This window comes from Nicotiana tabacum, chromosome 2 (assembly GCF_000715075.1).
Source record: "Nicotiana tabacum cultivar K326 chromosome 2, ASM71507v2, whole genome shotgun sequence".
In the NCBI taxonomy this organism is placed as follows: domain Eukaryota; kingdom Viridiplantae; phylum Streptophyta; class Magnoliopsida; order Solanales; family Solanaceae; genus Nicotiana; species Nicotiana tabacum.
In genome coordinates this window covers 58,217,302-58,233,325 of record NC_134081.1, presented here as the reverse complement: position 1 = coordinate 58,233,325, position 16,024 = coordinate 58,217,302, and the positions used below count along the sequence as shown (strand labels likewise).

At 36.4% G+C, this 16,024-nt stretch overlaps 1 protein-coding gene across 1 annotated transcript; it reads left to right on the top strand.

The window, feature by feature from the left end:
- The first annotated feature begins 8,877 nt into the window (after window positions 1-8,877).
- On the top strand, window positions 8,878-14,313 carry LOC107822773 (protein TIC 56, chloroplastic). The gene is made up of 6 exons (XM_016649341.2): window positions 8,878-9,525; window positions 10,402-10,612; window positions 11,707-11,904; window positions 12,229-12,511; window positions 13,244-13,406; window positions 13,747-14,313. Exons 1-6 carry the CDS (start codon window positions 9,052-9,054, stop codon window positions 13,948-13,950), a joined length of 1,533 nt encoding a protein of 510 aa, XP_016504827.1. The 5' UTR covers window positions 8,878-9,051; the 3' UTR covers window positions 13,951-14,313.
- The last annotated feature ends 1,711 nt before the right edge of the window (window positions 14,314-16,024 follow it).

Below are 16,024 nucleotides of genomic sequence, written 5' to 3'. Positions count from 1 at the left end.
CCCCACTAGTCTCCAGAATACCCGATGTGCGAAGAATCCGCTGGCACCTATCCAAGAAGTCCTGAGCATCCTCTGACTCAGCCCCACTGAATGTTGGAGGCTTGAGCCTCCCAAATCTCTCTAGTCTCTTCTGCTCCTCATCACTCATAACTGGACCCACCTAGGCCTGAGAAACTGCAACCGGCTGGGCTGGTGGTACCCCCGGTGTCTGGAGTCCCTACACTACCTGCTCTGGAGTATGGGTGGCGGGAGTATGAGTACCTCCCTCATCCTGAGAAGTTGTTGGTGCGGCCGGAACTGAAACCGCCTAAAAAAGGCTAGTGCAAACAGACAATATCTGAGTCAGAGCCTCCTAAAGGTCTGGAATCACGATGGACATAGCTGGTTCTTGAGCTGGTCCCACCGGCTCAACCACATCTGGAACCCGCTCCTAAGCTAGAGCAATTGGTGGGTCTACAAGTGCCGTTATTGCTGTTGTACAAGTTGCACCTCGGCCTCGACCTCTCGTGGCCCTAGCTGGTGGTACTGGTGGTCGTCCACCCAATCCAGTAGTACGTGTCCTTACCATTTGTGAGAGAATAGAATAACAAAAGCTTAGTTTCCGGAATCAACAAATTCGCACGACAAGAATACAAGAATGTGAAGTTTTTCTAAGGGTTCGGCAGCTTGTCGAAGATAAGTACAGACGTCTTCATACCGATCCGCAAGACTCTACTAAACTTTCTCATGACTCGTGAGACCTATGTAACCTAGGCTCTGATATGAACTTGTCACAACCCAAAACTCAACACGTCATGATGGCGCCTATCACAGAACTAGGCAAGCTGAAAATCACAATAAAACTAGGCATTTTGTATTAAAAATGAGATGAAGAAAGTTTAACAGTAATAACTCTCATAGATAGTCGATATGAACATCTATGACTCGAATAAAAACTTTCCCAAAATCCAAGTGCCATTTAGTACATGAGTATCTATACAATAACATAGTTTGAAACACTGTCTAAGAAGGTATAACAGTATAAGTAAAACTGAAAAATAGAGGAGGAGAGTCAAGGTCTGCGGACACCAAGGAAGCTACCTCGATAATCTGTGAACAGGTAAAAACTCCAAGATCAGCAACCACCGTGCCCGGAAATACCTGGATTTGCACACGAGGTGCAGAGTGTAATGTGAGTACAACCAACTCAATAAGTATCGTAAATAAACAAGGCAAGGTAAGAGAAGCTAAAATTATTGGTGATACTAGTTATTCCAGTGTGGTTCTGCCCTTTTAGACCAGCACAGAACAATATTTAAAACCAACACATCAAATTTCATGAAAAGAATATTCGTGTGAGCATGTGCACAATTTCTCAAATACCCTGCTCAGACAATATCATGGCATGTGCAGGAAGGGAAACAATAAAATCAGATAAATGATCAATAAAATGCAAATTTCACACGCTGCATGGACAACTCACGTGCTAACAATAGAACCTGCACGGACAATTCACATGCGACACAGACAACTCACGTGTCAATAACATCAATATATGGATCTGGACGGACAACTCACGTGCCAATAACATCAATATATGGATCCGCATGGACAACTCACGTGTTGCACGGACTACTCACGTACTGCACGGACAACTCAGGTGCCAATAACATGATCTGTCGGCATAGTCACAGGCCTTCAGTCCAAACATATCATACAGAAGCAATTAAATAAGTATACATGTATATGATGAATAAAGTAAGATTCTCATGCACCTGGACTGGTATAAATGACATGCTAAAGTGTAGGCATGTGCAAAGTGTGCTATCGTAGCTCAAATTGGCAATTTCATCACTGAAAAAATATTTATCAAGTTCGTTCAGGGATTAAACCTTTAAGTAGCCTCAGCATGGCTCAAATAGATCACATAAACTGTTACAACGTGTGAGACATCATAGCTTAAAGCTTAACAATCAATTCTTGGCTTATAAGAGCCCGAGCACAACCTGAACATGAATATATAACCCCGGTGCCCGCACATGGGCTCATCCCCACGCATGTGCGCACCTAATAACACGTGGTTATCACAACAATTCAGGTAATTCGTACCTCAACTGAGTTTAAATACCATACTTACCTCAAGCAAAAATGAATCACTCCGCTAGCAAGCCCTTACCTCACGAATCGGCCTCTAAAAGCCTCGCATGTAGCCACAAATAACTCGATACAATCAATACAAGCTATATGAATCAATTCCATATGAAAATGCTAAGTTCTTAATCAAAAGTCAAAAAGTTAACTCAAAAACTCAACCTCGAGCCCACGTCTCGGAATCTGACAAAAGTTATAAAATTCGAATACTCATTCAACCACGAGTCCAACTATATCAAAATTGCTCGATTCCGACACCAAAATGTCGCTCAAATCCCCAAAAATTCGACATAAGAACTTTCTCCATTTTTCTCAAAATTTTCAACCCAAAATACTAATTAAATGATAAAAATAATGATATATTCATGTAATTTAATCAAACCCGAGTTAGAATCACTTACCCCAATCACTCCCTTGAAAAACACTCTAAGAATCGCCTCAATCCGAGCTCCCAAAATCAAATTGTGAAATTTTACTCTAACCCTTATTTTTGAAATATTTAAGTCTGCCCAGATGCCCTTCTTCACGATTGCAGAAAACTCTTTGCGATTGCGAAGCACAAATTCACAGGCTGGCCAAATTACAGTACGCGAATGCGGCATCCCACGCGCGAATGCAATACATAATTGCACAGACCTACGCGATCGCTGCCATATTCACGCGATCGCAAAGAACAGCCTCGCGTGAACCCGCTGCCTCACTTCCTTGCACGCGAACGCGATTCACTGTACGCGTTCGCGAAGCACAAGATTCTCAACCTGTGCGATCGCGCCCATCACTATGCGAACGCGAAGAGGAAAAATTTAACAGTCCTCCAAGACCCTTCGCGATCACGGACATATCCACATGATCGCATAGAAGGAAACCAAAACACACCACACCAGCAGGCTTCAGCAATCTTTAAAGTCCCATTTCAATCCGTTAACCATCTAAAATCCACCTGAGACCCCCGGGACCTCAACCAAATATATAAACAAGTTCTAAAACACGATACGAACTTAGTCGAGGCCTCAAATTATATCAAACAACTTTAAAAACATGAATCGCACCCCAATTCAAGCCTAATGAAAACTAATGAATTCTAACTTCTACAATCGATGTCGAAACCTATCAAATTAATCCCGGTTGACCTCAAATTTTGCACACAAGTCATAAATGATACAACAGACCTATTCCAACTTCCGAAATCAAAATTCGAGCCCGATAACTACAAAGTCAACTCTCGGTCAAACCTCTCAACTCTCCAAATTTCAATTTTTTCAACTTTCGCCAATTCAAGCCAAAATCAACTACGGACCTCCAAGCCACTATCCGGACATACTCCTAAGGCAAAATCACCCTACGGAGCTATCGGAACCATCAAAACTTTATTCCGGAGTCGTTCACACACAAGTCAATATCCGGTCAACCTTTTCAACTTAAACTTCCAACCTTGGGACTAAGTGTCCCAACTCATTCCGAAACATCTCCGGAACCAAGCCAACTACCCCGGCAAGTCACATATCAAAAATTGAGCATATAATAGGCAGTAAATTGGGGAACAGGGCTATAACACTCCAAACGACCGGCTGGATCGTTACATGCAAGATATCCATTGATCTTAAAATAATTACTATTTCCTACCCATTTAAAAACTAATTACAATATAATATCTATTTGGCTTAGTTTAGCTTGATTTAACTTGGCTTTGTTTGGCTTCGCTTCTTCGCTTGAATTTGGCTTGGCTTGATTTGGTTTGGCTTGAATTGGCTTGGTTTAGTAGCTTAGTTTGACTTGCATATTTCTGATGATGATATATGTATTTGTGCATAGAGTTTGTGTTTTATATATTGACAATATAAAAAATATTTAACAATCATGCTACTTATGAGATAATTATATGTCAATCTCTATAAATATTAACCGGTAACCTAATAAAAATAGTAACTAAAAGTTTTTTTTATACTATCACTGTATATAGGTTAATCTCAACTTAAATCCTTGTGTATTAATGCTATAGAAGTTAATGGCCTGCTATTGTGGCAGTTAAAGTGGCAGGCAACCACTTGAATATTTGTTGGACGCTTAGCTTCAAGGTCTTGCAACAAAATAAATGTTTCCCACTGGAGTGTAGACAATTTGTAGGCATTGCTATGGAAGGGATAATTATTAAGGAGAGAATAAGGAATAACCAATGTGGACATTTCTCATTTAACAATTTAATCTCGATCATAAGGCGAAAAACTCAGGCTATAAGACTTATTTCATAGACTTAAGTTAATTTAATAACAATATAAAGAAATTTAATACAATGGGGTCATTTGGTTCACGGAATAAGGAATAACAATCCTAGGATATATTTTATCCCGCCTTTGATTGAATTTTTTATTTAGAACAGCCGTTCCGAAAATATTTATATCTCAATTATAATAGGATAACAAACTCATGGTAAAACACTAAATGACAAAGGTATCCTTCTTAAAGCTCTTCTCTCAAAATCCTTTAAAAAAGTGAAGGTTAAAGTTGAAAATAAAAATTTATTCAATTTATCTAGTGTAAAAAAAATACCTTTTATATTATACCTCCTATATTCAATCTTTAATCCAATGACCAACATCTACTAATCCACTAAATAATCCCGTGATTTTTGGATCAATGTATTAAAGGTTACTTACTATTGAGATTTATTATGGATCCTTTCCTAATTATTCTCCCTTTTCTGTTTATTGACTCATCTTTTATTTAGGCTAGTTAATACTTATTTTGTTCTTGCCTTGTTCTTCTTCCCAATATTAGGCTAGTTAATCTTTTCGTCCCAATTTTTCTTAGGCTAGTTAATCTTTTCGTCCCAATTTTTCTATCACTCATTGAAATGTTATATACATCACATTACCTTGTACAACTTCCATCATCACAGTTACCAAAAATTCATCACAAATGGGAATATCATATTCCACAAATGGGAATATCATACTCCGACTTTTTACCTATCTTACTTTCTAGATTACTTTTAGTCCATGTTCATTTATAGACAACTACTATAAGTAACCTAAGTGTAAATGTGTACTAGATAATGTCGTTACCTCTGGCATTTACTGCAACAGCTCAATATGGGTGACGTCTGAATGTGGCATAAGCAATACAAGAAATTGATTAACTACATAGGAGTTTTTGACATTTTGTTGTGTTTTGTTGATAAACCCAAAATCCACAAGCATCAAAGTTTCTTATCCCTTAGTGGACTATCACATTAGTTATGAACAAACTCCAGTTCAACTATTCCTTATTCAGAAGGTAGCAAATCAATATTAAACCTTATCTTCTTTGTTTAATTAAAAGCCTGTTAATTGTTAGCTGTTGAACCTTTCAAGAACGTCAACAATTAATTTCCTTTCTCACTACTTGAATTGAACCAAGGTTGTCATTTCTTAATTATTTTTCTCTTTTTTTATTTTTATGTATTTATTTGTTTATTTTTATTTTTATTTTTTTTTCCAAAGTGATATAGAACATAATTTTTTTCGGGTGATGTTCAATAAACTTAACTTAAAACAAAGCTATTGTATACCTACAGATTAACTTATGAGATTCACTTCTCATAGAATGCCTAAGAGTTTATAGAGTTCGACAGAATGCTATTCATATTAGTCATCTCTTGTTTCAAACAAAACATGTTCGATAAATCTAGCAACCTAACTATTGGGATCGAAATAACAAGACACCGTGAAAAAACTAACAAAGAGAACTTTGATTGCGAAAAATCAGGCGTAAAAGAAATATGCTAAACTAGGCATAATAATTCATTATGGTTTGGTCAATCAACCAACATATGATTCATCACTAAAATAAAAAGAGAAAATATTTTTTTGATAGAATAGTCTCCCCTAAACAAAACTCTCTAAAAGACTATATTGTGAAGGTTGTCTCATTATTGTTGTCAGATGGGATCTTCAATTTATAGAAGTATAAAATTTCTCCTGCAAGAAAAGGATAAACATACGAAGAAGATTTATTCCTTTTAGCAGTCTTTTTTTCTTATTTCAAGAAAAAGAGTTTCAATAGGTTAGAAGTTCAGGGTAATACCCTAACATTCTCCCCTTGGACTTAATTTTCTGGTAATACTTGATCCACCTTGTTCACATGCACAATCTTCATAATTGTTGCTTGTCATGATCAAAAACAGGTATATGTTGAAAAATCTTGGTATTGGTTGAAAGAAGCCTAAGAATGGGTTAAAAGGAGTCCACAGATTAACAATAAACATGAGTTAAAACTGATATTGGTTAAGAAGCTCATGCGTTAGAAAGAAGCATGAGTAAAACTGGCACTGGGCCCCGCAAGCATGGGTTAAAAATGAGTTTTATTTTTAGAGTTGCAGCAGCATGAATGTTGAAAATATGGTTGAAACTTGAAAGTTTGTCTCCACACATAGGGTATTGTGGACAATATTTTTTTAGGGGGGATAAAAGCCTTCATTATCGTCAAATTGGTTGCAGCTTTATTTGAACCCACCTAAATCTATCTTCGGCCTTGTTCAACCTGGCTCTGGTATAGAAATTGTATTTTTTTTGTCTTTGTTGGAACTTGAGCCATGATCTCCACGCACTTTATTGACGGAAAAATTATACTGCAAAAATCAGATAAAAATATATTGTATATGTAATTTTATGTATGCATACATAAATAATTTTGAATCTCCTTAACATAAGAGATATACATATTCAATTTCTAAGTGTGATACTTTCGGATTTTTTTGAATATTCATGTAATTTATGCTCTACTATTACCCTAGTGCCTCGTAATAACTTACTCTTTGTTCCAAATCATGTGACAAAGTTGTATAGACATAGAGATTAAGGAAGAAAATAAATTAAAAATTAAAAAAAAGGAAGAAAGTAAAAAAATTGAAACTTATGATTTTAAACATGTCATAACATTTGTGTGATTATAAAATTTTTGAAATTTTTGATCTTAAACATGTGTTATAATATTTTTGTGATTATAAAAATTTCTTATTAAAGATAAAATATAAAGTTTAAATTAAAGTATTTAAACAATTATATTATTTTTAAATGGACTAAAGAAATATTGTCACATAAATTTAAGTCTAAGGGAGGAAAGCAATCCAGAGCGTTGTTGCTTCATCTCATTTATCAACTTCAGAAATCGGGCGATTTGCACAAGTACGTAGGATTATTTAGGGTCATTATTTACAATTTAACCCTGTCAAAAAAAGTTCAGAGAAAATAGCCTCGAGCGAGAATTTTAAAGCACACGGCCAGGCTTTTAAAATAAGCTGTCAAAATTTGCCACAATTTGAAGCATGCAGTCAAAATTTTGAAGCAGACGTGACGCTTGATTCACAAGTCATTCTCAAGAAAGGAAGTTTCAAGTATTTCGGGTAAGTTATTCAAGGGGACGGAGAGATTAACGAGGATGTCACACATCGTATATGGACGGATGGATGAAATGGAGGCTAGCATCCAGCGTCCTGTGTGAAAAGAATGTGTCACCAAAATTTAAGGGTCAGTTCTACAAGGCGAGGGTTAGACCGGCTATGCTGTATGGGGCACAATGCTGGCCAGTCAAGAACTCTCATATTTAGAAGATGAACGTAGCCGAAATTAGGATACTGTGATGGATGTGCGGGCACACTAGGTTGGACAAGATTAGGAATGAGGATATTCGGGAGAAAGTGGGCGAGGCCCCATGAAAAATAAGATGCGTGAAGCGAGGCTTAGATGGTTCGGGCATGTGAGAAGGAGAAGCCTAGATGCCCCAGTGAGGAGGTGTGAATGGCTGGCGCTAGCAGGTAGGAGAAGAGGTAGAGGGAAACCTAAGAAGTACTGGGGAGAGGTGATCAGGCAAGACATGGCGCGACTTCAGCTTACCGAGGACATGGCCCTTGACAGGAGGGTATGGAGGTCAAAGATTAGGGTAGAAGGGTAATAGACCGTTCCAGGTTTATTAAGGCTAGCTGACTAGTACATTGTCTTCGATTCTTAGAATACCAGTATTAGGGTTGTTTTAGTACTATCTTCCGCTTCGGTTTTCTAGTACCCTGTCGTGTTACTGCTTATGGCTATTGCTTCTGCTATTGCTATTGCTACTGCTTTCTTTCATTTATTTTTTCTCTGGTCCTTACATTGTTGATATCATTTTTCTGGCCTTGTTGTTATTATTTACTTGTTCCTATTCTTACTCTCGAGTCGAGGGTCTTTCGGAAATAGCCTCTCTGCCCTCCAGGATAGGGGTAAGGTCTGCGTACACATTACCCTCCCCAGACCCCACTTGTGAAATCCCACTGGGTAGTTGTTGTTGTTGTTTGTAGTCAAAATTTTGAAGAAAGCTTCTAAATTTTTAAAGTATGGTGCTAGAATTTTAAAGTACGTTGCTAGAATTTTCAAAACCGTCAGAATTTCTGGTACTTCAAAATTTTGCATGGACCTATTTTTAAATTCTTTTTAGCAAGATCAAAATATAAAAGGTGGTTTTAAAAAGTTCCATCCATCATAATTCTTGTCAACAATAATCTTATTGGGCCATCTTTTTTAACGAATCAACTAGAAAAATTATTTAAATAGCCGTTCATCCAATTGCTTAAACTAGAAATAGTCGGCGAATATATAATATATATAATGCATGAATGATATGTGTATAATTATATATAATTAATATATAAATCTATATATATCGAAAAAAAAAAGTAAATAGTGAATTTGGCTAGCTATTTGTATAAAGATTTTAATCAATTATTGGGCTTTACAAACTCATGGACTTACCACGCAGCCCAAGACATTGCCGTCCACTCCTTGTCTTCCTCATCTTCCCAGTCGCTCAAGGTCACGGTTTTGTCCGCCATTTTCAAACATCTGTTTTACTCTACGTAATTTCTAATCCAAAAACCCCACACCCTAAACTTAAAAAATTTCCATTTTATTCATGGGGTCAGTAAATTTCAACCCGTTCAATAACAACTGGTTCAACAAACCATCAACACCATTTCAACCGATTAATCTTTTAACCCATTTTAATTCCCTTAAAACCCAGCAAAATTCCCCACCTTTTGCAGCCATTTCAAACCCATTTTCAAGAAAACCCCAAAAAACAGCTCCAGAACAACCGGGTCATTACCGGAGAATGCTGGACCAGTTCTACTGGGAATGCGAAACCCGACCAGACTTAAGGCACGCACCCAAAGTGGAGAAGATTTTGAACGAGGACCCGATTTTCGAGAAGAAGGAGAACCCGACTCAGGAAGAGATTGAGGAGAATGACAAATGGTGGGCTGAGTTTAAGGAAAGCCCAGTGGTCCAGTTCTTGGCCCAAGCTGAAGAGATTGCTGATAAGCTTAACGAGCTTGAGCTGAAAGAGAATTCTGCTCCTTTTAGAAGTGAAGATAAGAAATTGTGGCAGGTATTGGGAAAAAACTTCTTTTTATTGTTTAGTAGCAAAATAGCAAGGTTTTTTTTATGTATGTTATGAATCTTTTTTAGTCTATTTAGAGATTGTAGAAAATGTCCAGAATTCGTAGTGTTAGAGAATCCAATTATTAAAGTATTGAAATGAAACACGTCCAGAAATAGATATTGAAGATGCATTATTCATATAGCAGACCAGAATTTGCTCAGGATTCAGATGCCATCTAGCTTAGGATATTTAGTTGGGGAACTTGTCTATCAGTAGTAAGGAAGAAAACTTTTTTTGTTTTTTGTTTTTTTGTTTTTTGGTAATAAGGTAGTAAGGAAGAAATCAGTAAAGTAGGACATGAAACTTAATTTGATGGACACAATTTCATTACTAGGAATTTTTAACCACTTTTATGAATTTCAAAAGTTTAAATTCATTTAATAGTTCAAATTTGAAGTTTGATGTGATATTTTGTTTATGAAATCAGTTTTTAAGAAGCTACCTTTAATATTTCTTTCAGCACTACTAATATGATACAAATGCCAAATTAACATGTTGAACCTCGTTCAAATAGTGTAACATAAAATGGGACATGGTATAGTTTGTGAGTTGCCTATTTGCAATTTAGCTTTACAAGTGACAGCCTTTTCTTGTCTCTAAAGATAACTTATGTAGCAATGAAGTTCCTTTCTATGATAAGTTTTAAAAAATGTCTCTCTTAATAAGTCATAAGTGTGTAAAAGTTTAAGTTTTAACCACAGTAGTTTTTAAGATGATCATGAGTGTGATTGTTGGATAATACACGGAACTTGTTGACTGTGTATGTTCCGTCTGTTTCAAAAATTCCCCAACTGAGTGAAGTTTTCTTTGATTTATGTGAAGGCAGTGCCAAATGTGATTGGATTGGATGGGAGGCCAATGCCCAGAAAAGCGATTAAGACAAAGAAGGAATCGAATGATAAGTTTTGGGATTTTGCAAGGCAATTCTTTTTTGGGCTTTGGGGATTTCGTCAACGCCCATACCCACCTGGGAAGCCCATTGATGCTGCACAGGCTATTGGATACAAAAAGCTTGAAAAGCGATATTATGATTGTAAGTTTGCTTATATTCATTATATAGAGTTGATATGCTCGAGATTTTCTTATTCTTTCTGTTACTAGTAAATATTGTGCTCACTTCTCCCGTACACCTTGAACTGCTTAGGATTCTGGCTCCATAAATTATGAATTAGTAGGACAATCAGTAAGAGTCTAGGTTGTTGGAGCCTTTTTTTTTTTTTTTTTTTTAAAAAAAAAATTTCAATCTTGAATTTAGCTGCTGGTACTGCTTTTCTTGATGGCCATTCTGCTTCCGTTGATGCTTGCAATTTTTGAGTAGTGTATATTGTTGTCTGCTTTTGATTTCTTCAGACAATAGGCATCTGAAGAAACAATTTTCTTTGACTTTCATTTGCAACTGATGACAAAAACAAGGAGTTCACTTGTTAGCTTATCAAGCATTCTTGTTTTTAAAGGGAATTTAATGTGTATCAATGTGGTCAGAGATCTCTCAAATCTGAGAGGGGATGGAGCATAAGTGCTAAATCCCTTCTGGAAGAAGATCTTGCAATGATTAAAAGACACATTCTCACACTTGTTCTGAGTGTAAGAAACTGTTGCAAAATTTTTTTATTCAAATTCGTACTGGTTGACGAAGTGAAACTAAAACCTAAGAGCTGATGACATGTACTTAGTGCATCATCACTATGCTGGCATGATTGGTTTCCTTGCGACACATCATACAAAATATTTACAGCCAGAGTGTTACATGAATTTGGTGATTAATCAGTATGCTGTCGTCATCATTTTCCTTCCAACACATCATAGTTTGTATCCTTGCCTTGACAATTCACTAATGCAGCTGTTAGAGTTGAATGCCACTTTAATTCTAGTTTCAATTCCAATTTTACCAAATTGATATGTGTATTTGTTTTTCTCTAAACTATATTCTATGATTGTATCATGATATATGGTAATGTTTGATTTGAAGCTAAATAGCTGGCTCTTTAGTTATCTGATGCTTTGTGGTGTTTTAAAAGTAATCTGGTGCTATTGTGGTGTTTCAACTAGATTCTATCGGATGTTTTATTGGTTTTGTTTCATTCTTATTTTTCAATGGCTGACTGTTGTCATAATGCTTGAACTCAGTTATTATGAGGAGCGGTGGGTGGTTTTACAGGGATCGATTAGGTCGTTCAAGGGGACCAATGGAATTGATACAACTTAAGACTGCTTGGGGTGCTGGAATCATTGATAAGCATACTTTCATTTGGGGTGAGGATATGGATGAATGGGCTCCCATTGGAATGGTTTATGGTCTGGAAAAAGCAATTGCCACTTGGGAAGGTTTGTCTTTGCAAGCAATGCACAACTTGTCAAGATTAGTCTGCACATTAGTTGTTTTTTCAAACTTAAATTTAATCAGAAAATAGAGGTCTTCTAATATCCCTGGCATTCTGAAGCATATGGTCATCCAGTAAATCATATATTACTCCCAGCAAGCATCGTAAAATTATGAGGTCTTCATCTTCAGTTGTTTATATCACATGCTAGGTTACCTTTGTGCTTGTTCTGTAGTTGTAGAATTTGGTCTATTTTCTCTCAGTTTGTGGCGGTTGAGGCCCATGTTGCCATATGATAAATCCTGGCATTTATTTGGCTGAAGTGCAGTTAGATTAGGTGCTGCTGCTACTGCTTTCCTTCACAAACTACAGAAAGGTATACCTCCTTGGGTTCCTCTCAAAGGACATGAGCCGAAGACATATAAGCAGATGCAAGAAGAAGCTTATGAGAGTAAAAGGCGTGATTTGGCTGTTTTAGAAGCAAATGATGGTGTATGGTCTGGTGTAAGGACTCCGAGTCATGCCTTGTTTCTTTGGGCTAGTGGCTCAGAGCTGACATCAATTTTGGAGGCTGACCACATGCCAAACAAATACATTCCAAAGGATCTTAGGTATGCAGAGTCATTTCATTTTGCAACATTTGTGATCTTATTAGAAGTTATAACTAAGGAATTTTGAGAACGTTTACTTGTGCTGTGCTTGGTCAAAATGTTACTTGTGGTGTAGAGTGGTCTGTAATTCTGTAAGTTAACCAAAAATAATAAAATAAAAAAGAAAGAAACGAGTGCTGAACCCCACATGAAATTATGATTATTTTTTTGTAGAGAAAATACATGAAATTGTGAATTTGTTGAAGCAGGGTAGAAGGTGGGGGATTGTTCATGATGGTTTTAGCTGTAAAAGGTGTATTTATTCAGACCGCCCTTGTAGTTTCGGATGATTTCACTTATTGTAAGGCACTGTCAGATATAATGTAGATTTCAGTTTGTGGTCCACAATGCCATCACGTCTATCATTTCATGGAAAGTGTTGCACTGGGTTGAACCATACTTAGACATTCACACACAACATTTGGGTTCCTTTCGCAGAGCCGTTGCTCTGGGTTGATGCATATGTAATTACTAAGTTGGTCAATAGGTATGTTAGAATTTAGATCATTAGATCTTGCATTCGTTACTTTGTCATTGATATATGCATATCAGAAACATTATGGATTTCTGTTCTATATTTCACTATTATAACTTAATGAGTCTCGGTGCATCAACTTCTAGAATCTTTTAACGAAAGATTTGAGTGGGGTTGATTCATATCTGATAACTTAGCTGGTGATCTACGTGAAACAGGAAAGAATTGGAGAAGGTTATTCCTGGATTGAGGCCATGGGAGGTTCTAAGTGTTGAACAAGCCATGGATCAAATAACATATGGTGGTGAATGGTACCGCGAGCCTCTTGGTTCATACACAACGGGCCCTCCATATATTGCTGACTGGAACAAGGATGTCATGGTACGTGCTTTGTACCTATTAAGAACAGAGCTTCTTTCTTCTCATGTTGGTTGCTGAATTTATCTTTGACTTTTCGTGAACTTGTGGTATGTGTTTTTACAAGTTTGTGCCTGTGTATTACTACTCTTTGGTGATTTATGTCATAGAGGATTTGTGTGACTGTGATCTCCTACTTTTAGATTAGAACTAGACATCCGTGATGTACCTTTAGGAAAGCTTTATGTCTATTTCACACAGGTTGTTTTATGGTGCAAGCCCCTTTATTAAGATGCTAGATTGATCTTCAAATTGGTTTGATAAAAAATTTAACATATTGATAGTTTCTGCATTTGACATGCAGAGATTGTTTGAGATATTCCACGACCTCAGTGTCCAAGTGTACAACAAGATGGAGAGGACAGTTCCCGGTTTCCGTAAAGTAATGGAGAACGTTGAAATTGATTCTGCTGCTAGAGAAACTAAAAGGGAGCAGAAGAGGGCTGCTCAGAAGAGAACTGAGGAGGAAATTGCATTGTTTGGTCGAGTTCGAAGTGATGATGAGTAACATTGCTGGTTCAACTTGACTACACTTTGAACTCAAAAGAACTTTTCTTCTCTTTTCTGTAAATCAAACTACAGATGTCCCTGTACATTGATGGTTAGGATCTGATGCTGGAGGATGCGATTTAGGACCTGCAACGTTATGAGAGTGTTTTTGTAGTTTGGCGATGAGTTAGTAACTTTTCCAGTACGAGCACTTGATGGTACATACAGGTTGCGAATTGCAACACTTAGATTTTCATTCAACTGAGTTCTGCTTCTTTTAAATTTTTAATGAGTAAGTCTTAAATGTATCCGACAACGCTTTTCTAAGAGTAATTCGAAGATGTATTCGACTATCAATATAAGGGAAAAGTATTCTGTTGTTTCATTTTCTCCTAAAATTATTGCATACTCAGGCATGTAAAAGTAAAGAGGGTAATTGCTTAAAAGTAGGAGTAAAATGTACTGGAAAGATGTAACTCTGTTGTATATGAATATCGAAGATTGAGGTAAGAAAGTACAAAAATTTGGTTCTCAAATTTCTGCCACATGATCGAGTCTTTCTTATGTTGTACTAAAATACTGCAGGTTAGAACCAAATTGAAAGTAATATGCTCAAATATTTTGGTGTTAATATTAGATAGCTATAGTTGGACAGGAAATTGTCACATATAAGAAGGTAAAGTTCACAAAATGAAACTTAAACGTTCTCTTGGGTTTCCCAACCTGATGCCTTGTACCTGCATTGTGGCCCAACTAATTTGGATTTATGTGCTTAAAGTCTGCTAAAGGGGAAGTGCCCCCTACCAATTCTTTTTCATTCCTAGGGTTTAAACCGAAATTCCTAATTGACGATGAAGAGATTTTATCCATCCAATTACTGATCTAATTAATGGTGAAGGAATTTTATTCATCCAATCACTGATCGTGAAAATTAGAGTTACAAGGTAATTTTGTAACAAAAGTATGAAGCCAGATTTTTTATTGGCCTTTGCTACAATGCATGGCAGATATCATTTGTTGCTTTTCCCAACAAAATGTTGCACCGTCCCCTCTGGTAAGGACTCCGGAATCAAAGTATGGTTCATTTGGACTCAAAAGACACAAATAGTTAAAAATAAATTGATCATTTTATATATAGCGCAGTTATTCACTGCGCTATATGTGAACTTAAAATGGACGGGAGGGTATAACGCGCATATATAAGGCGATATACTATATAAAAAAGCGTGTCATCCCCTTCCTCCACCAGACGCGAACCAGAACCCCCAAAACCCTAAAAATCGGGAGTCCAGAACCCATTTGTGTTTTTTTGGACAAGTGTGACGAAAATATGTGTTTAAAAAAAGAGTGACATTTTTATATATAGCGCTCTTTTAAAGAGCGCTATACTTTAATGGAGTTTTGGCCGTTAAAGTATAGCGCTCTTTAAAAAAGCGCTTTATATATATATAACGCCACGGTAAACCGCGCTATACAGGGCTGATAAGACAGCTATGCATAGCGCGGTATATAACCGTGCTTATATATGTATAGCGCAGTTATATACCGCGCTATACATAGATAAATAAATGGCATATTAGTTATTTTGAATGTGTTTCCATGTTGTTTTGTATTTATTTTTTTTTGCGATTAAACTACTATGTTATTTTTATCCAGACTAAGATATTAGTGTTTTGTGTTTGTTTTGTGATTAAAATGTATTTGTTATTTTTATCTAGTTTAGATTATTTATTTGCTTAAAGGCTAGTGCCCTTTTAGCGTAGTAAAATGTAGAGCCTTTTAGCGTAAAATTCTTGTAGTTTAAGTATCTTTTATACTGATAGATCAAACACAAACTCTGTCCAATTAAATATGATAAAAATTAATTATTTAATTTACAAAACAAACATACAAAATTATGAAAATATTAAAATTGACACACACAAAAATTCAGGATAGCATGGTACTATTGGGCTTCAAATATCGAGCCTGGAACCCATAGGTATATACTCTGTCCAATTAAATATGATAAAAATTAATTATTTAATTTACAAAACAAACATACAAAATTATGAAAATATTAAAATTGACACACACAAGAATTCAGGATAGCT